Source organism: Penicillium macrosclerotiorum (genome assembly GCF_028827735.1).
Source record: "Penicillium macrosclerotiorum strain IBT 26536 chromosome Unknown utg000010l_segment0_segment0, whole genome shotgun sequence".
NCBI lineage: Eukaryota > Fungi > Ascomycota > Eurotiomycetes > Eurotiales > Aspergillaceae > Penicillium > Penicillium macrosclerotiorum.
In genome coordinates, this window is record NW_026643089.1 from 1473212 (window position 1) to 1495105 (window position 21894).

At 48.6% G+C, this 21894-nt stretch overlaps 9 protein-coding genes across 9 annotated transcripts; 5 read left to right on the top strand and 4 right to left on the bottom strand.

Annotated features, from left to right (window-relative positions):
• Positions 1 to 531: 531 nt before the first annotated feature.
• On the top strand, positions 532 to 2706 carry N7462_010172 (uncharacterized protein; the record flags this gene model as incomplete). The annotated part of the gene is made up of 1 exon (XM_057081886.1): positions 532 to 2706. The coding sequence occupies one exon, from the start codon at positions 532 to 534 to the stop codon at positions 2704 to 2706; it is 2175 nt and encodes a 724-aa protein (XP_056928926.1).
• A 914-nt stretch (positions 2707 to 3620) lies between these two features.
• N7462_010173 (uncharacterized protein) lies at positions 3621 to 5152 on the bottom strand (the record flags this gene model as incomplete). The annotated part of the gene is made up of 2 exons (XM_057081887.1): positions 3621 to 5034; positions 5115 to 5152. 2 exons carry the CDS (start codon positions 5150 to 5152, stop codon positions 3621 to 3623), a joined length of 1452 nt encoding a protein of 483 aa, XP_056928927.1.
• Positions 5153 to 5716: 564 nt separating this feature from the next.
• N7462_010174 (mitochondrial 37S ribosomal protein uS8m) lies at positions 5717 to 6229 on the top strand (the record flags this gene model as incomplete). The annotated part of the gene is made up of 1 exon (XM_057081888.1): positions 5717 to 6229. The coding sequence occupies one exon, from the start codon at positions 5717 to 5719 to the stop codon at positions 6227 to 6229; it is 513 nt and encodes a 170-aa protein (XP_056928928.1).
• Positions 6230 to 6719: 490 nt separating this feature from the next.
• N7462_010175 (uncharacterized protein) lies at positions 6720 to 8031 on the top strand (the record flags this gene model as incomplete). The annotated part of the gene is made up of 3 exons (XM_057081889.1): positions 6720 to 7208; positions 7292 to 7840; positions 7924 to 8031. 3 exons carry the CDS (start codon positions 6720 to 6722, stop codon positions 8029 to 8031), a joined length of 1146 nt encoding a protein of 381 aa, XP_056928929.1.
• Positions 8032 to 9638: 1607 nt separating this feature from the next.
• On the top strand, positions 9639 to 10690 carry N7462_010176 (uncharacterized protein; the record flags this gene model as incomplete). Its single annotated transcript, XM_057081890.1, has 2 exons — positions 9639 to 9697; positions 9793 to 10690. The coding sequence occupies 2 exons, from the start codon at positions 9639 to 9641 to the stop codon at positions 10688 to 10690; spliced, it is 957 nt and encodes a 318-aa protein (XP_056928930.1).
• Positions 10691 to 13922: 3232 nt separating this feature from the next.
• On the top strand, positions 13923 to 14255 carry N7462_010177 (uncharacterized protein; the record flags this gene model as incomplete). Its single annotated transcript, XM_057081891.1, has 1 exon — positions 13923 to 14255. The coding sequence occupies one exon, from the start codon at positions 13923 to 13925 to the stop codon at positions 14253 to 14255; it is 333 nt and encodes a 110-aa protein (XP_056928931.1).
• A 534-nt stretch (positions 14256 to 14789) lies between these two features.
• On the bottom strand, positions 14790 to 15202 carry N7462_010178 (uncharacterized protein; the record flags this gene model as incomplete). The annotated part of the gene is made up of 2 exons (XM_057081892.1): positions 14790 to 14946; positions 14991 to 15202. The coding sequence occupies 2 exons, from the start codon at positions 15200 to 15202 to the stop codon at positions 14790 to 14792; spliced, it is 369 nt and encodes a 122-aa protein (XP_056928932.1).
• Positions 15203 to 16485: 1283 nt separating this feature from the next.
• On the bottom strand, positions 16486 to 17217 carry N7462_010179 (uncharacterized protein; the record flags this gene model as incomplete). The annotated part of the gene is made up of 1 exon (XM_057081893.1): positions 16486 to 17217. The coding sequence occupies one exon, from the start codon at positions 17215 to 17217 to the stop codon at positions 16486 to 16488; it is 732 nt and encodes a 243-aa protein (XP_056928933.1).
• A 209-nt stretch (positions 17218 to 17426) lies between these two features.
• N7462_010180 (metallophosphatase domain-containing protein) lies at positions 17427 to 18323 on the bottom strand (the record flags this gene model as incomplete). The annotated part of the gene is made up of 1 exon (XM_057081894.1): positions 17427 to 18323. The coding sequence occupies one exon, from the start codon at positions 18321 to 18323 to the stop codon at positions 17427 to 17429; it is 897 nt and encodes a 298-aa protein (XP_056928934.1).
• Positions 18324 to 21894: the final 3571 nt, after the last annotated feature.

Consider the following 21894-nt stretch of genomic DNA (forward strand, 5'->3'; position numbering starts at 1 on the left):
TTTGTAATGCTCTCCCCTTTCTCCAGATTCCTCTTCTTACCCACCTCTAGACGGCACACCGTTGCGCTCCCAACCGGCAATCAACGGTCGCACAGAGCAAAACCCGCGACAGCTACGGAGTACAGGAGATGAACCACGGTCTCCAGGATCAAAGCCAACATGCAGACGGGAGTCCACTGTTGCAGAAAGATGAGCCCCAAACGCCCGTTTGGCCCCTGAAAAAGGAGGGGGACGCTGTAAGGCTCATGTGTTTCACCCCATTGGGTGCGCTAATCGTCACTAGCGCGTTTAGTTTCCTGATCGACCCTTCTTCACGCTCCCCTTCCACTGTTCTTTAGCAACACCGTGTTCACTCATTGAATCCCTCCTCTCTTGCCCCAAAAGGGGGGTTTTATTCCATTTGATCTTCGCATTCCGGACTGATCATCCGTCTTGCACCCCCCGCGGTCCAGGGCGTCTTTACCCCCAATTCCCACCTCCGTGGCGCTCCATGCCCCTGACCTGACGTCGACATCCCCGAGAACCTCAATCATGTCCGACAACAACGCCCATCCTGGTGTTCGAAGCCTGCTGGCCAAGTTTGAGAACAGCCAGAGCCCAATCACATCCCCCCCGTCGCGTGGACGGTCTCCCGTGGGCTCAGATACCCCGGGATCGACTAGGCCGCTTTCCAAAGTCCGTGCCAGCTTTGTGACAGTAGAGGGAGCGATCCAGTCGAATCCTGGCTCGCCATTGAGGAAAACCAGTGGACGAAGCGATAGCCCGGGGATATTTGGCCCTAGAATCAACACGGAAGAGGTCGAATCGCGCCGTCAACACAATGTGGTTTCTCCGACTCCTGGCAGTGGCCCCAGTAGTGCCCAGCCAGGCCTACTGGATTCAGTCGTGGATGAAGCTCGCCGAGAAACAAAAGCAGAAGTAGCAAATAAGGACTCAGATGCTGCTAAACGCGAATCCGTGGCATCCAATGAACTTGCATCTCCGGCGCAAGAGACGTTGTCTGGACAAAAGACAGAGTCAATTCCTAGTCCCCAAACTGCCATCAGGCCCGAAAGCCACGCCGAAAAATCTGGCGCGCAAACAGCCACCAAGCGGCCTTCAAATACCCATGCGGCCAAAGCTAGCGTCCCCGACAAAGCTACTTCACCCGCAGGAACCTCCGGATCCTCGACCACGACAAAGTCTACCGCCGCCGCCACCAACACAAACAACAAAGCCACATCAGCCCGGGAAGTGGCTAAAGAGCGTGCGGCCAACCTCGCTCATAGACCAAGCCGTCCATCATTGAACCCCCAAGCAAAGTCTACTTCTCGAACAGTCCGGAGCTCGACACCGGCCCAAGAGAGCTCGAAAACATCTCCTCCCAATAGTGCCGGCACTAAGCCTCGAACGAAGTCACCTACAAAACCGGTTCGCCTGCCGGCTTCGTTGACTGCCTCTACTCGGGCATCTAGTGCCAGGTTGGGAAACTCAGTTGCTTCGACTGCGCCAACGAGCAAATCCACCTCGACTCTTACGAGGAAACCTTCATCTCTGAAAAGCGCGGTGAACCCTGTTTCAGGCGTGCGTAGACAGTCATCTCGCCCTTCTCTTCCGGCCCAGCAAGCTCCAGAGCGTCCCAGTTCCCGTATCAGTGACACTGGCTCCAAACCAGTGAACGAAGGTTTCCTTGCCAGAATGATGCGCCCCACTGCCAGTTCTGCCAGCAAGACACATGACCGACCTGAAACAAAGACCTCAAAGACTACTACGGCACCGAAGGTTTCTAGACCATCAGTCGCAAGAGCGACAGAACGGAGTGCGGCTCCGCCGAAAGCCAGATCAGCGGCTCTGCGCCCCCAGAGCCAAAAAACCCAGACTTCCTCTGCAGAGTTACAACCCAAGGCGGCGGAAGTGAAGCCGATTGAGACGTTAGAGGACGAGAAGGAGAATATTGAGGTCATCCCTGCGGTCACAGAAGAGTCAAAGGTTGCGGCGACAAATGAAATCATCGTTGAAAAGCCCGAAGCAGAAGACGTGATCGAGGCCTCCAGCGAAGATGCGGCCAAGAAGCCAGCCGACCCTGTTTCTTTGAAGGAAGCTACGTCTGAGACTACCGAAGAACCAGCTGTTGAGCTCTCCGAGGAGGTTTCGGAGCAGCCCGTCGAAGAGGTTCCGGTGGAACCCGCGACTGATGTTTCCGAGACTCATGTCCTGTCAAATGGGGCCGATTCTATCCCCGGGGCCCCTATTGAAACTAAGAAACAGTCAATAAATCCAGAAGCCAAGGAAGCCAATGATGTCCCGGCGGAGCCCACTCAAGAGGCCAGCAACATGAAGGATTCGGCGGCGCCGCATGATCAAGTGCCACAGGAAGAAATCAACAAGGCACCTGCAGCCACTGCAGAGCCTGTTGTTGTTGCAGAGCCTGCTGTTGTTGCGGAGCCCGCTGTTGCTGCAGAGCCCATTGTCGAGGAGACTGTTCTTGATGAGCAAGAGGAGCCTTCCAAGCCTGAGGAGTCTGGGGTTAGCGAGATCCCAGAGTCCCTTGAACCCGCCTCTGTCTCTGATGACTTTGTTGAGGCCGCGAAAACTACCACCGCCGAATCTTCAGAGAAGCCCGAGGAAGACACTCCCGCCGAAAAGTCTGCCTCGACCGCCCAGTCCGTGGCAGAGACCAAGTCAGATATGGCTGACATCGACTTGGTAAATTTGGCATTGAACTAGATTCCTCGCCCTCTTCAAATTCGATTATCACATTCTGTTTCCCCCTTTTTAATCATCTGTGCTTATACCCTTGACTATTTCATTTCAAAGAGCACACAGTTCCGTCCCCTCCCCTCTGATTTTTTTGCGAATTGTCCTGGACTCCTAGTCTGTTCAAGGGTTGATTTGTTTTCTGCTGGCCTCCCAGCTGCGACCTAGATATCTGCATCCACTGATGTTGATGTCTTGGTGGTTATTTTTTTGTTCCTTGGTGGTTGCATTCTTCAAGTTGATATCGAGAGCATATGGTTTTAGTGAGCGATTAAGTTGCATTCTTCGGTTTGAGCATTTTAGCTTTTTTGTGTTATTTACTACCGAGATGCTTGGTCTGTCCGTTTTTAAGTCAATGCCATTTCTCGGGATTTGAAGTCTTTTCTGTCTTTTTCAGACGATATTGATGACAGCGACCTTGCCGTCCCGTAAGTGTATTGCTCAATATGCTCTATGGAGTTCACACAGAGCTTGCCTACAACGAACAAAAGTAGACTTGACAATCTAACTACCGCGTGGGTTCATCCTATCTCGGTGGAAATACCTGGGTTGTGCTAGTCTCATACGCTACTGACTCGAAAATGATGTCGCGTTCGGTCTGGGTTTGGTGTCCCATGACTCTGGACTTGCTTACGGCAGTTGGGTAATGGAATAGAATGTTCAATCAAAATTGATAATTTTTCTGTCCATGCTAAACACAGTCTTGCTTCAAATTCATGGCGTATGTGGATTGCCTGCAACCAATAAGGGCTGCCCTGCAGCTGGAAATAGACAAAAGAAAAGATCGGGCTTGAGAAACCCTCATTATGAGATGCAACGCTCGATTATGGTGAAAAAAAAATCGTGGGAACGGAGAGCCGCCTCGAGGCTCTATCAAAATTCTTTTAGAGCTTCTTCTCTAGCTTCCTGAAGAGCCTATTGACTCCACTCTCCAACTTCGCCGCACCATTCTCGAATTTGCGAGGTCGCTCCCCGGGCGCCTCCATTGCCTTCTTGGCACACTTAGTACCATGTCCACCGACCTCATTCTCCATTGGCCGGTATACCTGGCTGTGAATGTCGTATTCGGAAGCCTGCGGCGGGCCATGCGAATGACTTGAGTATCCACTAATCGATCCACTGCGGCTCGGATGCAGCAGGGTGGACTGGGAAGTGCCGTAAACTTGCTGCGCGTAGAGATGTGCGTTGGGGTCCTGAGGAGGTGGCGCAAAGGACATCTGTCCCTGGACGTTTGGCATGTACGGCTGTCCGATCTGGGTCGACTGGATATACGAGGGCAGGCCCGGGCTTGGGAGTAATGTCTGGGAAGAGTATCTATTGTTAAACGAGAGCCCGGCACTCGGTGGAGGAGAAGCGTATGCTGCCGGAGAAGTCGCGGGAGGTCCAGCATAGGACAGGCCTTGCGACGAGGATGGTGGGGGTGACAATGACCCGATCCCAGGTGTGCTGCCTGTTTGGTGTGCTGATGTGTATGGAACACCATGATCGGCTGCTAGAGCTGCCGCCAGCCCAGTACCATCGACGCCATCCTCCGGCGGGGGAGTCTTTTCACGATGTTTGATTGGCTCTGGAGCGGCAGGCGCAGCAGGATTGTACGGAAGAGGAGCAAAGCTGGCTGCTGATTCTCTTCGCTCTCTCCCTGAAGCCTGACTACCCGTATTAGCTTGCTGGTCAACCAGCGGGGTAGTCGGGGGAGGAGCGAAACTCGGAGTTCGTGAGAGGTCCTGCGAACCGGGAGTTGGTAGGACACTGGGCTCTGATCTGGAATTTAGTGTTTGTCCGTTCTGATAGGCCGGGTCAGAGACTGCTACATTCTCAAGCTGCTGAACGACAGAGCTCAACTGTTGGCTAGGCAAGACGATTCGATCCGTTTCCACTTGCGAGACAGCCAAGATACGGCCTAGCGTATCCAGGAAGTCGTTCGCATCCTCGACCGTCCAAAAATAGATATCCAGTGTATGGAGACGGGCCAGCTCAAGCTGACCTGTATGTGTATTGGCGCATGGTAGTCGCCAGTCAGACTGGGAAGCCTGGTGCTCTTGTGGCTGGGGGGAACCAGTTATTCCGTCCACCGTCAGGGTACAGCGGCTATGAAATTGGGTCGAATGTCTGATATGGGCATTCTTCAGGACTCCATGGAACGCATCCTGATCGGCAGAGCCTGGGTTATTGGCGATCTCGATGCGCGCTCTGTGCTGAGATGGATCGTGGTAAATATACAAGTATGAGCCCTTCTCAAATCGGTGGTGGAGGGGCTTTGGAGTAGGCGCTGCGAAATAGTAATGAATATCGGCGAAACTATGACAGTTGTCCAGTCAGAATTCCCTTCAACGTCCGGACTTTGATATTCTGCGGGGAAAGTTAGCTTGACTACTTACACGGTCAAAAGACGCTCTTCACCCGCTAGCAAAGGCATGGTTGCCGGTATAGTTGGAAATGCCGCGGGAGGGGAAAGACAGAGCAAGATCAGACAGAGGGGTGGAACACTTACAATATATGCGGCTGCTTTTATGGCGTAAATGGAGGGGTCGACCCGCATGGACCTGTGAGGAGCATTCTCCAGCCGCTGTGTTGCTCTGGGCGCTTATAGTGTGTGATGGGCTGGCAGCGGGTACTGATTACCTGGCTATCACACGCAGCTCCGGCAGGTGGAGAAAGTACCGGGTACACACGCCGGGACCCCAGCTGGTGTGTTGAGACTTCGGCCGGAAGCATGGGTTTTTCCGAAAATTTCCATCGCGAGAGCTGCTGTTCCTGCGCTGGATCACTAGTCCGTCCTGTCCAACCACCTCTCCTGTTCGCGATTCGCCCCATTGAGATTCTTGAATCTTCAATTCCTCGTCTGAACAGCGTGGGCTCAAGTTTTTACATCCCTCGGCACGCCCATTTAGCCGACACATCGCCCTTCACCCTCTACACTTTTCACTCCTCCGAAGCACATCGGCCCCGGGCCTCTCGTCCGCGACATACTCAACTCACTATGTCTCTCGTCAACCTCGCTTCCGTGTGCGCCCACCTGAACAATGCCACTAAGGCTCGTCTCGGCCTCACCTCGATCCCCAACAGCAACCTGCACCTGAAGCTTTGCCAGGCCCTCCAGAACTCGGGTTACATCTCCTCCGTGGTGCGTGGAGGCCCGACTCCTCCTCCTGCTCACCCTATTCTTGGCCACCCGACTGCAAACGATGAGATCGAAGGCGTTGAATCCATTACTCGGGATAATGTTGCGTCCCGACGTCTATGGTTGGGTCTGAAGTACTGGCGCAATGAACCGGTCCTCGGCAAGGTGCAAATGGTCAGCAAGCCGAAGCGACGAGTCAACCTCGATGTCGAGAGCCTGCGTCGTGTCGTTCGTGGCGAGGAAGCCGGCTACGTGGCTGGATTGCGATCTCCTGGCGAGAGTCTCTACCTGTCGACAGACCGAGGAATCATGGAGGCCCGCGAGTGTGTTGAGAAGAAGATCGGAGGCTTGGTACTCTGCCGGGTTCTATGATTATCCTGTGTTCATGGTTGGGATTTCCTCTATTCCCCAGTCCAGAAGACGAATATGTGGGCTTCCTTTGGTTTCTTTTGCATTTACCCTGGAGTTTGTCGGTTTAATCGCAGCGGGATCTCCTCTTGAGATTTGTTCTTTTTCGAGACTGCGGAGATATATACCTCAGTCAAAATCTGTATATTAGATGTTTGTATCCCATTTCTTGTGCTCTGGTCGGGTGGGTTGCGAAGTGGTCGCTCACCCTGACACTGTGTATAGATTACGACTGTTTTTTTTTAACAGGAAAACGAAAGATGTCCAGATTATTCATTTTCTTCGACGTGGTAGATTTAATTCGTACGGAGCAGCCTCTGTTGACGTGCCATCTGTGCGAAAGTCACGCGGCCTCGATCATCTTTGGCCGTCCGCCGTTCCTTGGTCGATCGCCCTCAAGGGCCGCTTCGGAACAATATCGATGACTTTTAAATCGCATACCACCTTATATGCAATGGCTGACACAACCCTTCTAGCATCCAAAAAACTCCTCATATCGGGAGGCACTGGCTTTGTAGGCTCAGCCACAGTGCGCGCCGTAGCTGCGAAACATCCCAGCTGCGCCATCACCGTCATTGACCGGAGTCCGCCTCGCCAGCAACATGCCCTACCAGAGACTATCTCATTCCTGCAAGTTGATGTCACCTCTGCAGATGAGCTTAGCAATGCATTTCAGGCCGTCGAGCCCGATGTTGTTATCCATACGGCAGGCATTGTACCCGCCCTAGCCGACCGATTTGGCCGACAGTTGGAGCGAGAAGTATGGAAGATCAATGTCCAGGGCACCCAGAACATGCTGGATGCGGCCACAGAGCATGGGGTCCAGGCATTTGTCTATACCAGTACCTGCTGCGTCACGACGGACGACTTCAGATTTCCATATCCCAATATTAACGAGGGATGGCCTACATCCCAAACCTCACTGATCTACGGCGAGTCTAAGGTGATAGCCCCCCTAGCAATTGGGCAACGGGGTAGCTTTTTGCGAGCGAGCACAGGCAAAACATGCTGACCGAGACCAACTAGGCTGCAGCAGAGGCCCTTGTTCTAAAAAAATCCGACAGCCATATGGCAACCTGCTCCCTTCGGCCCTCTGTGCTATTTGGCCCCGGGGACTATCAGCTGATCCCCGCCATTCACGCATGCATTGCCAAATATGAGACTCCATTCATCATCGGGGATGGGGTGAACCTGTGGGATGTCACCCACGTCGAGAACATCGCTGATGCCCATGTTCTCGCAGTGGAGAACCTATTAACGTCACGCACGGCGGCGGGGGAAGCTTTCTTTATACAGAACAATGAGCCCATCACTTTCCGAGACTTCTGTCTGGCTATCTGGGCACACTTTGGGCACATTCCGCCGTTTGAAATCCGTATTCCGCAGGGGCTTGCATATTTTGCAGGGTTAATGTGCGAAATGGCCACCTGGGCGACGGGCACAACGACCACCTTGAGTCGTGGGAGCGTCCAGGATGCATGTGCTACGCGTTATGCGAGCGGTGATAAGGCCAAGACAATACTGGGGTACGAAGCCCGCATCGGTATCGAGGAGGGTATTCGTTTGAGCTGCGAGGTAAGCCGAAAAAGTCCATTCGTTCCTGGTCTTGTCGATTTCAACCCTGGGGAAGGTGAATTGCTCACACCCGGGGGCAACAGGAATACGCCCGGCGCATTGGGGTTCAACTCCCGGAATTTCGCCCGGGCAATAAACCGAGCTTCGCCCAGGAGGTGGCAAGATTGAATGCGGAAGATGCGCAAAATTGATGGATCAGATTGACTTTCAGGCTCTCTTTTCCCTCCAACATACTATATTATACCCCTAACTCACCGAACACCGGCTGAAGAGTGATATACTGGGGATCGGCCTGCTTACTATGGTTTCTCCAAAGGGCCCCACCTAGCCCCAGTGACTTAGGAGGCGTTATTAGCGCTATTTTACTTAATTGCCACTTGATTTGTATAGTGCCTGTCGGTCCAACCTCACTACTACCATTGGCCCTAGAGATTATCTGGAAGCCCGGACCTGCGTTGAGTGTAAGACATTGGGCTGACGATTGGGCTGCAAGATCCTCGAACTGGTTACATCCCCATGCGGCTCCCCACCGAAAGATGGGTTAGAACTGGTCGATTGGGGTCGAGATATAGAAATGGTCCATGCGTCCATTGGGCTCCAACGGCTCTGCATGCCCAATCGCCATCATCGTGATCTTATTTTTCCAAGAGCTGCTAGCCTAGCTTCTTTAACATCTCGGTGGGGAGTTCCACGCCGTAGCCCATAGTTAAGAAAGTGAGTTAAGAAAGTGAAACGCTGCAGGAAGGCTCGACGTCACGGGATGGCATGTGCTCCGCCTCCACCGTCAGGCTCATCTCATCTCTCGTCGCTGCAGATCGTCCTATCTGCACCCGTTTAGTTCAGCATGGGCCAACAAGAGTCGTGGCCTGACTGCTTTCATGCTATCATACCCAACTTGCTGCCCAAGCTCACTCCTGTCACACCACGGTCAAGTGGCGTCTGTTGTTAGCTTTTCTCCTAACCCGTGAAGATCGGAGAGTCGAATCGCAAATCCATCCCCATCCGATCCAAGTGTGGATATGCCCCAACAGCCCACGCCTCCCCAGACCGTCTCAAGCCACGTCGAGCCAATGTACGGAGTACCTTGTCTGCGGGAGGTGAGCTCGATCGATCGAGATCTGCTCTTCACGCACTGTGCAGAGTGATGGAGCAAGGGAGCCTCCTGGGAGCTTCCCTGTCAAACCGGAGCAATTACATGCCACCAAACAACAATGCCCAGGTCATGCATTCTCTGCCAAATTGCCCTCATCCACTCTTGTCTTGAAAGCCTGCTAGCGCGGCTCTCCATCCACTTGTGGAAAAGGATTAGCCAGTCCAAAAACAGGCGTCAGGCACCCCTACCAGTATGATTGACCCGGGTTCTGTTCGCCATATATTACTCGGAGACTTGACCACCCAGCGCTTCTTCCTGTCCGCGGATTCGTTCACCCTCTTCTTCCTTCAGCATATATCTTTTGCTGATTACTCCTTTGCCGCCAGTTCCTTTTACCTTTCTCCTTTATTCCTGGAGGGATCAGTTATTCACTCAAATCCGTCCTCCATTCATGGTTCCTGCCCTGTCTCCTCCCACGGCGGTTCCCGTGTGCTTTCAGCCTATCTCAACAACCCCGGTCACGCTCGGTTCTCGGGCGGGCTCTGTTAGCAGTAAACTAGATATCCTGTCTCGCGCCAGGTCAGCATAGCATATATTATTCCCTCCCATCTTCTCCCTATTCTCCCTTTCATTCCCTTCGGTGTCGATTTTCTTTTTTTTTTCTTGCTTCGTGGCGAACTCAAACTCACATTTCGGTGCAGCACTATGGCTCAGCACTCCGTGTACGCACCATCGGGGAATTCTCCCATCATCCACCGTCAAAGGTAACCCTTTTTTACCATGAAGAATTGTTTCCTGCCCAGCCCCGACTCCAATAGCAACCAGAGGCTCGTTTGGTACGCCTGCTAAGCCGTAAAAGGGCTCCTTCTGCGCCCCGTGCGTACAGCCACAGGGACAACCCGCTTTTACTCGGATCTATAGATTTCGAAGCCCGGGCTCAATACCATGGATTCTCAGCGCCACTGGATAATCACGCTCATATGGTGAATCAACGGCTCTCTTACCCTCCCGCTGGACAACCACTCCCTCTGCCACCAGTATATCCTGACTGGAGCCACTCCCCCCACATGTCGAACGAGCCTGTAAGACATGATGTTAGGCCAATGAATACCTCGGAAAGCCCGGAATATATCGTGGAAAGGAACAGTCGGCGCGCTGCCGATATAAGCCGAGGAAGCTCTCAATACATTTCCCAGAGACGTCCGTCCACCCGGGATGAATTTGACGGTCCCCATCAAATCTTGGAACCTCCCCGGAGCCACACAGTTCGTGAGGAAGAGCTCCCACAGCTCCCTACTAACCTCGATGCAGCTGAACAAGATAGAATCTTGCACCAAGTCAATGATCGCTTATCCACGTGTGGCTATGACTTCTTTGCAAGGTATCAGTTCCCCATTCCTATAGAGCCAGACAAGCGACGAGTCCAAGTTCCCTCGGACCGTGAATGGAATGAATGGGTACATTTGCTGAAGAGGCTGGCAACCCGACGCCGCATTCCTCGCCACACTCTCCACAATGGTCAGATCAAGCAGCTTATTACTGTGTTAGAGAACTCGCTGGAGATGCGCCATGCTGCGAAGCACAGCTCTCGACCCGTCAAGGATGACCGCAATGTGCTGCAGCTCATCTCAGCTGGTACCCAGGTTGCCAAGATCCTGAAGGACTCTAGTGCTATGCAGTTCTTCGATTGTCTTTATGTTGACACGGAGAAGCTGATTAATGAACGTCGCCGCCGAGTGAGATTTGCGGACCATTGATTTTACCGCAGACCTGCTGCGGACCACGACCATTTCCATTATCAGAATGAGGCCCATTCATGACATATTCTCCCTGGATTGAGATTGCTTTGCCCTGGACTATTTTCTTCTTTCTGATGCTCTACTACCACTCCGGGTCCGTGGATCCGTGGATCCGTGGAAATTTGCCGTGGTTTTCCTTGCATGGCCGTTTAACGGATTTCTTCCCACATCGAGTCCAATGGATTTTATTGCGACCCCGGGACTCCCACCAACGTTACAGCCAATCACGATGCGGAAAACTCCACGATGGATGTTCGGGGAGGAAGGATTTACTGCATTCGAAATCGACCGAGGCCCCCCCCCCCCCAAATATTCCCCAGATACATCTTTAGTTTTTCCCAGGAAATGACCCGAAATACGGGATGACCTTTAGTCTAAATGCCTGTTGAAAGGTATGATAACATGGCTATTCATGAAGCACATGAGTTCTTTTTGGATGAGGGCTGTTTTTTTGTCTTTTTTTCTTTTCTTATTCTGATTCTGGATGTTTCTCGTTTGACTTTGCCATGTTAGATCTTGTTTTGGTTTTCAGTTTTTGATTTTTGGAGTTATTCTATTTGTTTGAATAGGTTGGCTGTCTCGTCTACATTGTGCCTGTGCTTGATTTAATGTATCACCGCCGAATATGAATGATTGGTATCGGGCTTTGTGAATGATTTGAGGGACAACACTGGCCTTCTTTGGTGGAGAATTAGCGGCAACGAATTCTACTAATTGTTTCTGCTTGGTCTGCAATCTTTTCTACGCTCCAACTCGGTGAGATGGATACTCATTTGAAATCTTCGAAATAATTTCGGCAGCGATGACGTTGCTATTTTGGCTGTGTCTTTTGCTTATTGTATAAGCCATCGGTTGAAAATCGACCACATGCTAACAATAAGAATCATTGCCTCAGATTGATTCTCTCGAAGTCTCAGTATTTTACCATTAGAGATATCCCTGTTCCCATTTTTCCGTTTTGTGGATCTTTGACCGGAGGTTTACTTCCATCTATCGGCGCCTGATCAAAAGACGTTTCTGACCGAAAGGCCTTGGATATGTCGCCATCTTTACCTGCCCCTTCCGAGGCTCTGTGCAAATCTCTACCTATAACGCTGACGAGACCTAGCAGCCTCCTCAAAATTTCGATTCCCCTTTCACTTCACCTACTTATGTTTGGTGATTTTGCTCTCGGCTCATCTCAGTTACAGGTACAGACTGATAGTGTCGGTCATTCCAAACAAAATAAATTATTCAGGGCTTTTATCTACGGTGAATGTTCGTATCTGATGAGTGATTTTGATCATCAACATTGAGAAGCTTACATTCCATCCGCATTTGGAAATTACTCCAGCTCACCTGCATAGTGGGATATCTTGATTCATCCCTAGAAAAGTCAGAGCCATTTGTGAACTCGACTGAATAGATCATTTATCAAAAATAAATCCCGTCGGTCTGCCCATGGATCAATTTGCTCATACAGCGTCCAGACTGCCAGTCAAGCTACAAAGTACTCACCGTTGGGCTCACGGCGCCAGCTTTCTCAGTGGTTACAAGTTCACCTCGAATTTGTTCATAAAACAAAAAAAAATATACAACAGCAGGGATTCGCTGGTGGTTACCCAACTACTAATCTGCCGGCGTGTGGCTTAAACGCGGTCAGTAGTCGGGTGGGTGTAGCCCGGGTGAGAATGGGGTGAGCGCCGCTTTAGGTCTACGTCATCGGGATGAGAATGGGTGATGGCCAGGTGAGAATAACCCTGCGTCGTATGACCCCGTACTGACCCTTTCAGCTGAGCTAGGGCTGGAATATGATTGGGCCCTATACCTCTCCCTGAAGCAACGGATCTTATAGTATCTAGACTTCGCCAAAATTTGAAGGGTTAGACCACAAAAGAATTAACATTCATCTTGAGAGAACTAAATTTCCTAGCGAGGTATATTGGCTTGGAACAAGGAGTTATCAATTCAAAATGTTGTTATAGAGCCTTGAAGTATAATCCTTTCATCTTTCTTATTATAACCTTAATAGAGCTAACGAAGTAATAATTTAAGAGCACCTTTATAAGTAGTTTCCTGTTAAAAGTTTTCAGTTATAGTTCGAAAAATATACCCTTATAGCTATTTACCTATCGTCTTCGATTATTTATTCCTTTTACTTAGATTAATTACAACACATAAAATAAGCTCTAAAGTGTATATATATAAAGCTCTTCTCCTGTATATAGCTATATAATATAATCGTATCTAAAGGAGTAGCTATACTAGACCTACAAAGAGAGATTTATATAGGGGTATATTTAGAATTCTACTACTAGGGTAGTAGTAAGTAGTATACTAAGACAAGGGCTTCCGATTATAGTAAGGAAGCCGATCTAGAGCAGAAGCTCGTTGAAAGCTCTCTTAGGGAACGATAAAATGCTAGGGAGCACGGTAAGTATACTAATAGCTTGACCTAAATTATTTCGTTTTCGTAGATCGGGGCTATATCGACAGATTCGCAGAATTAAAAGAAGTAGTAGGTGGAACCCGCAAAGATATCTACGTTCTCAACGTGAATACGTAGGGAGCGGAGATTGCAAATACAGCAGTTTGAATCTACATAAATCGAAGAGATCTAGCTACTAATAAGGGCGTGTACAATTCTGAATACGTGCTAAATAATAAATTTAAAGTTGAAAGTAGGCACACTACCGCCGAATTCTTTGCCTGCATTGTCTGTAGCGTTGCTTACTTATATATAACTACTCTTGAGAGCAATGAAAAACATGCTAATCATTTTGTATGAATTGAACAAAGAAATTATGTTTGCCCGTTGTCGTTTTCTATAGTATGCAAAGCGATAGGTGATATTTAACTGATGGATATGAAAAGATAGAAATATGTCTCTATGTTGGTCTTCATAGAACTATAGAAAACTTTATATTCTTTACAGGAAACTAGAAGTTAGACTGTAAATGTATATAAGAGTGGTCGAAGTAAGTCTGATAAGCAAGTAATACATACTAAATAAGCCCTGGCTTTAAGTTTTCTAATCTCTTAAGGAATTCTGCTATCCTATATTGGTTTAGAGAAATAAGAACCATTAGGTCTAGGTCATGTAGCACGAGGTACCTATATATTCTTTATTTAGAGGTATTTATTAATCTTAGGGCAAATAAACCTGGGGCTGAACAACCGGCCTACCTTCTTCGACTGCAATAGCTCAAACATGAGCAGCTCGGTCCCTTTGGTCGTCTATACTCCGAACTCACCATACACCTACCAATCGAATGTATCTATGTTCGACTTACAGTATTATACCACAGAACGTCATTTGATTATTAGGAATGGTTATGATGTCGCTATGATGGCCAACGCAACAATTGACCCTGACTGGCCGACATATTTAGGCTGCGCGATCCTGAGTCGAAGTCTAGAACGCACTGACATGGCCGTCCCAGAGCAATACACAATGTGTGTTAAACGATACTGCTGGAACAGCACGACCAATGATACAGACCCGGGCAACTATGATCCCCCTTACAAATTACCGCATCGGTAAGAGCAGGAGTGGATACGACGAGTCCTGATTATTCTCAGTTTCTGGGAGTTTCCATCTTGTCCACGTGTTTTCGCCCTTTGTTTATAAACACCTTGCAACATGTGGGATTGACCACTTTTATTGCTCTATGCTTCGATAACATTTCAATCGTCGAAAAGAATGCTGATTCTGTCGTGTATTGAATCAAAATGGCGATCCAAGTTGTTTTCAATCAGCTAAAATCTTAAGCATACTTCAGCCTGCTAACGGTCATCATTAATGAATTGATGATTTACCATTACATCACTTTTGCTACTATTGATGCTGTTACTCCTTCTATTCAGGTCCTAGAATTGCTATATTTTGACAGATAGAATGTTCTGTAATCGGGATATGGATTTAATATCTTCTCAAGTTATCATAAATCAATCTTCATTCAAGGGCAGATTTCCATTCTGTTCATTCTCGTACCCCATTATCAAATTATTGGGCTCATTCAAAATAAAACTAGAAGACACCCCCTGGTCCACCTCCTAAGACCATATTCCATTCTCCTTAAGTTCCAAAAATCCAGTCAGTATCATCCTTTTTCTGGGCTGGGATCTGCTTCGGGTCAGTCTTGTTCTCTTGGTCGTGTTTCCAGCCCCAAAGGCGGCGCGGCTTTGGATTGGCTATGTTTTCTAAGATGATTTCATTAACACATGTGCATACACTGGATAGAACGGCCAGATCAGGCCGAGATCGAATAATGACTACATACCAGGTGCCGTTGAAGAGAATGATTCATTGGGGTATGCATGAGTCTGAGGCTGAGGCTGAGCTGTCTGGGCCTGTTGATTCAGTGGTTGATCAGGGGCTTTAGCAGCGCTGGAATCAATGGCCCCCTCTGTGGAGCTAGTGGAGCTTGTTGAATCCTGACGAGTGCGATGTTGGAGAGCGTCAGATGCTCGGCGGAAGAAGTCCGACATGGTGGAGCCTTATATGTTTGATCAGTTGGTTCAAATTGGGACAAGTTTAAGGATGATCCGTGATGCTGTTGAGAACGTGGGAGCAACCTCGCCTTTCGTTTCGAAACACCTCTCGATATATAGGTTTTGCCACACTCTAAATGACATCACAAGATCTAGCTAGAACAGGTAACTGATCACGTCCCAAATGAAAGTCGCCACTCCGACCGGAAAAGTCGTTGATGATTGAACCGCAGTTATACATAGCTATAAACCCCCGAAGGTTGAAGTACTGTGCACAGTGGTATATTGGAACTTCTAGATATATAAAGGCAATGAAGGGTAATGAAATTTCAAATGTATCCATTGACTCTAGATACTGTATAGATAGTTCAGTGGGGAGCACCCTCCCCTACACATGGACTGCTTAGTACTACTCCTTGGAAAGCGCTTATGTCATACCTACTAACGTGGTTCCCGGTCGAGTCGGACACCCCAAAACGCATACTAAATGCGATAAATTACTACTTCATATCTCAACAACCATATTAATTAATGATATTATACTTGAATGGTAGAATCTAAAGAGTATATTCAGCCCATTGGCGAAGTTTCTGCATAGAGATACAGGTTGACCTTATGTTATGCTCAAATTCCTTCATACTATGTCACGTTTCTTCTTTCCCCGAGTCACCATACTAGCAGTGTCTCCGCCCACCCACAACGCGGAAGCGTTGTGGGTGGGCGGAGACATTGCTAGTTCCGTATTATTCATCAAAAGCAAGTTGCAATTATTTTTGGAAGTATACTTCCTTTCCACATATGCTACTTCTTAGATCAGATCGGGGGAGTGAATGAAACTAGCTCGGTCAGTAATGAACGGTATGAAGACGCTGCACGGAATGTTTCAGAGCTTAGAGTCGCTCATTGCATCGGGTGATGGAGATCAGGAAGTTATTGACTTTCTAGAGAAGTGATAGTCATTCAAGGATCAAGAAGAGAGGTCTTAGTACATATACTCGGGCTAGATTCAGTAATTATTTACTGCCAGTTTCAGCAACATGAAGGCATGGTTTGAAGGGAACACTAAACACGCCATTTGAACATATACAGCCTTGAGACCTGGGGGCTAACACAGATCTAAAACTATGATAGCCACTTTGTGGACTCACCGCGAAGGCCGCAATGGAGCTCGTAATGTGGCTTGGAATGTTCAAAATGGGGGCTCCTCTACGGTGCAGAAAACAGCACTCGGCCAGTTTCAGAATACGACCCAATTTTCAAGACCGTGGGCAGGTAAAAATTCAATTTGTCAGATCTATCACATTATGATGGATGGAAAATCGATCCCTGTAAACTATATTGATATGTTGAAGGATCTCATCCGTTCCCAGATGCCAAATCAAAGAGTAGTCACGGAACCAGCATTGGATCTTCGATTTCTGCAAAACGTCAATAGAGTTTCGATCCAGATATCGGGCTAGATAATGCAAGGCATCCTCTTCGTCGTAGGGGTGCGTGTTGTTGAGTTTTCCGGAATTCGAAAGCCTATCAAGCTTCGTGCAGAGTTGGTACTCCCACGGCGCTGCGAGAATGGTAAGGCCTGGAGCACGGAAGACTATCTCATTTTGGTTCACGGACTGGGATGTCAAAATGCGACGTAGATTTAGTGGGATAAAAAGGACGGTATGATTACTGAGCCACTGGTCTCCCAAGGACGTGTCCTTCTTCATCGCCGCTTTTGTTGCCTGCATCAAAATCTTTATTTCGTTCGCCGTCAAATTGTCGTTGAAAAAATCAACATCACTGGTGTGGGAACGGCTTCTTATCAAGAGGGTATTCACTACCCCTCCGACGACAATCGAGGTGAGGTTATTATGTCGAGAATGAAGGTGCAAGGCCACATTGTGCAACGCGCTAGTCAAGGTTGCAATAGAGAGGCTTGGTTGTTGCGTGGGTAGGGTTGGACGAGGTGCGAGGTTCCTGAGGGTGCTTGCGCTACGCTGGCGACGCAAATTCGATAAAGACTGTCCCATAATGGCACGGATACGCGATGGAATATCGGAGATCAGAGGTTGTGGGTGTTTGGTGCACAAATGCTCGAGGATCGGAGAGGGTAAACACTTCGCGGGTCCCGAGGTGAGAGATCTTAGGAAAATCACCTTACCACTCCCACTCGGATTTTTACCATGTTCTTTTTAGGAAATATGACTTGACTTATCACCCTCGAAAAAAGTAATTGAACTTAGATAACGACTATCACCGGCTCTCTTCGTTCATTATCCCGCAATCCGCCAATAATTGACGAGTTAATAAGTAAACACTTTGACTCTCCAACCGGGGAAAACCAGGCCATTCCGAATTCCCATATCGTCCAGAGAAGATTTTTAACGCCTCCTCCAGTAGCAACAGTACGCTCATATGCGAGCTGAAGCTTATCGAATGAAATCCATTCTATACCAGCACCCTCATGTATATGCCCAAATACATGCAGTCGTGGCTGAACTCTCCATAGTGACTTTAATAGTTGAACACATCCGAGTTTGAGTAAGTCAAGGTGCGCATTTGGTGGAGTATGCGTAATGAGCACATCAATTCCTTCAGGTACCGAGTCAACCCATACATCTTCACCTTTGGGATATTGGAACGCCCAATTACCATGGCGAGCAGAATAGGGGCTTCCAAATACATTCAGGCGACGGCCGTTGGCACAGACAACTTCTCGTTGCTCATTTTCAAGGTATATAAGATCACCCCACTCAAGTCGGGCTCTTTCAGAAGTTGCTTGGCCGGACGAATCATCACATTTTTTGTCCAGTAACCGGTCATGATTTCCAGCAATAATTATTTTGGTGTGATGAGGTTGTGAACGTAACCAACTTAGTGCTTCCTGAATTTCCTTGAAGGATCCAGATTGCGTGAGGTCTCCAGCATGGATCAGAATGTCTCCATCGGGGAGATGAACTTGGATATTGTGAGTATCGGAGATACAGACGATCGAAACAGGATCTTTGATTGGCGCGGCTGGAATGTATTGCCGCCAAGTGTAAAGGTGTCGCGCCAGGAATATGCAAGGTTTGGTACAGAACTTTTGCCATGACCCAGGCCGCTTTCGATTCAGCAGCTTATGTAGGTCGGACATGATGAAGTAGTGAAAAATTCGACGATCACTGCGAGTTCTCGTAACAAGGGGTGGAGTGAGTTGAGGTTATGGTAAAGAGTAGTGTCGAGAAAGAAGACTGCATAATACCACCGAGACCCACATATTCCCATGTGCGTCAGATTGTTACAGGAATACTCGATTTCCTACGTGTTTTGTATGGTATTCCGGGTAGACCCGGGATACAGCGCCGTAACGCGCTAGACTGCGAGGTAGGGGATATTCAACATCCCCCCGTCTACACACTCAGATAGTTAAGTCATCTAAGACATCATCAGATTGAGCATCTCGTTCCATTGGATTCCAGCTTTCCTAGCCGATACCCTATCCTACTATATTGACAAGTAGTCTTGAGGAGCTCCGATGTGACGGGTCACGGAGTCACGGAATCCTAAAGGGGTATAGTACCACCTGTAGCAATCATATTTCAGATTTGGACGTTGTGGATTACAGGTCCGAAAAGATTCCAGCGCCCGGAGGTCCAAAGTAGCTAAGGTTCCAAGGCTGAAAGTAGAAATCCATGGATATACTATGTAGCCAACCTTGAAAGCCGCCACCGGTGAGAGCCCACGGGCCCACGGCTCCAGTTTCACAATGCCTACCGCCTTTAATACGCCCTGGATTTATATTGTACGGCCGTGATTAGCGGCTACCATACCTACGATAACTACACCCTTCACGACAAAAGCTTCAAGAGAGCTCCCTGGCTGAGTGAAACCTTCGAACCTTGGAAGTCTTTTTAGTTTATAAAACGACAGAATGCAAATTACTCATATGTATTATACCTACTACGTATTGTAGTGGGGAAGGCTGTCAGACAATGATGTCCGTACTTAGGCGGTCGGGTGGATTCATATAACAGGTCTATAGCTTATTCCTTAGGCTATTACGGGCCAAGACGTCACGTGGGCCCTCCCTACGTTAATCCGGGCCCTGAGCTGGCGGCACTGTGATCTTGGCCCGAGGCAGCTAAATATGCCGACAACAATGTAAATTTTAATAAGATTACTTATAATGCCTAGTTTAATATCGTATTTTTGTAACTCTAAAGTTTAGTTAGATTAATTAAAAATGGTAGGCCTTAATGAGCACCCTTCAGCCATTATTTATTTAAAATGCGAGTCCTGCGGTAGGTCCTCTCACCATGTTCTCACCCCGTTCTCAACTCTCTCACCCCCATCTCCAGAAATCTCACCTATATCACTCGCACCCACCCTAACAGAAATTTCGACGCTGCTTTAAGGCCCGGGGCTCTATGAGTATTGACCGCGTTTAGTATGTGGCTTAAGTACGGCTGAGCGGACGGGAAGCCCTGTTCTCCACACCCTGTGGTCGTATGTGCAAGATCCGGGGAGAGAATCACCTCCTATCATGCGAGCAACCACACTGACCTTCTCAACTGAAATGAGATACAACTCTATAAGGTCGAAACCTTAAGGTTAATACGACTCCCATTGACATTGAACGGTCCGGATCATCCCGTCCGTAATCGCCTGAGGCATAATTCTTCTTCCGTGAAAAAACCATGTACCCAAAATCGCCAGCGGATATAAGGTGGGAAACTGTGAGTAAACTCCGGTGCAGAACTTTCTATTCCTAGCCTCCACGCTCTCATTCGTCAATCGCTGGGTAAAAATGGCCAAAAGCTTCCACGACTTGGCTTAATCACCATTGGCCTGAGTGTGTATTACAGGCCGCTGAAGATCAACCCAAGAGATAAGACTTGTTTGACGAAGCTTATCGGCCAGGGAGACATTTGAGGACACTGGTAAGTTAGCTTAGATATCTCTTTCCTTTGGTTTCTGATGCTTTCTTTCAACACTGGGACGGAATGATAGCAGCTTTGGCTGCCTTGTATGATGATAGCGAAGAGATTCTAGAGGGATGGGTTCCTGGAATCCCAGAAAGCATAGTAATATTTTACTCACCGCCAAATCTGGGTTCAAAACGGCCGACGGGAAGATGGGAAAACACAGGCTGGCTGTACTATGGCCTATTGCAAATTGTCGTGGAATGAAACCCTTCAGAGACTGGGTATTCTCTTCTTGATGTCTTCTACACCCATCGGCTCAAACCCCAGATTCCGCTCGAAAAAAACAGTCAAGGCGCCGGTCGAGTTGAAGAAAGAAGGAAAGATAAGAATCTCTGCCTCAGCAAACTGAGCAGCAACACCTTACGCCGTGCATGCAAGCATCGCCATACAACTACTATACAAATCCAGTACTCCTCATTCTCGCTAAATATCGAGTCAGATCAAATTCGACTATTCAAGACCGCCCGGGAACTAGGCGTTGCAGCCGCTGCCTTGTCACCCCTTCCCCGCGGATTCCTCTCTGGAAAGATCTAGTCTCCGGCCACTTTCGGAAAATAACTAACGTGATCCAGCAAGGAGGACGTTACAGTAAAGTTGGAGATTATAGATGAAGTACCATTCTTGGCACACGCCAAGGAATACTATACAGTGGCGCAGGTAACACTAGCTTGGTTGCTTGCGCAAGGGGATAATATACTTCCAATTCCCCAAAAAACTAGTATCCAAAGTCTTGGGGAACTGTCAATCACTGGATGTCTATCTGTTGACGGAAGAGGACTAAAATATTAGACATTAGTTCGATGCTTCTACGGTTTACTGCGAATAATATCTTAAGTCAGCTGCTGCGCCGCTCTTTGTAGACACTATGCTGTTGGAACGATTGCGTATATATAGATTTCGGAGATTATGTTTGCTATTTACCGTGGCAGCCTTTGGTAATCTGAGCTGCCTTTGCATTTTGTGAATGATGTTCAACAGCATTAGATGCTCCACTTTCACCTGGAAACTCATGAAGAAAGTCCCTCAGAAAATAGACCAAGTATATGCTCGAATCACTGTTCGTTGGGATGCTAGAACAGCACCACTAGACCACGCCGAGCACAATTGAATCATCCAATACCAGTTTCTGACAGTAGAAATGCCAGACCGCTCTTCGCCCGTCAAGTTCCCCCAAACGACCTAATGTACCATCATGCCTGCTTGATTGCTGTAAATGAGGGAGTCGATTTGTGAAAGGGCAACTGGTCCCATATCCACGGAGTGATACGCGTTCTGAGAAGATTTTCATCTCTGCGTCGGATGTTTCGATGAACCGCCGAGCATCATTCACCGGCGACTTGCTGTGAAAGCCCCAACCCCTCTATGAGGTACCATGTCGTATTCTATGACTCCGAGTCTATGAGAGGGGCTCTCTCATCGTTCGATGGTTCGCTTGTACAGCTCATGGTCCGCCACTTCTGAAACCAATCGGTATATGCATCTTTGGGTCCCGTCGGGGAAAAGGTCTCATCCACGACTAGGACAATTTTCCGTATACCATTCACGTGGATGAGTTGCTCGGAAAGATGGCCGTACCGAGTCGCAAACCGGCCATTAACCAACGTACGGGTTGTCGAAGTTGAGTCACGCGTGATGGGTCGATGACCCGATTCAAGATCGGACATGGGGTGCCCGTGGTTCGCCCAGTCGGCGCATTCTTTACCCTCCTGTCGCTCCCTTCGAACGATGTCGATCGAGATA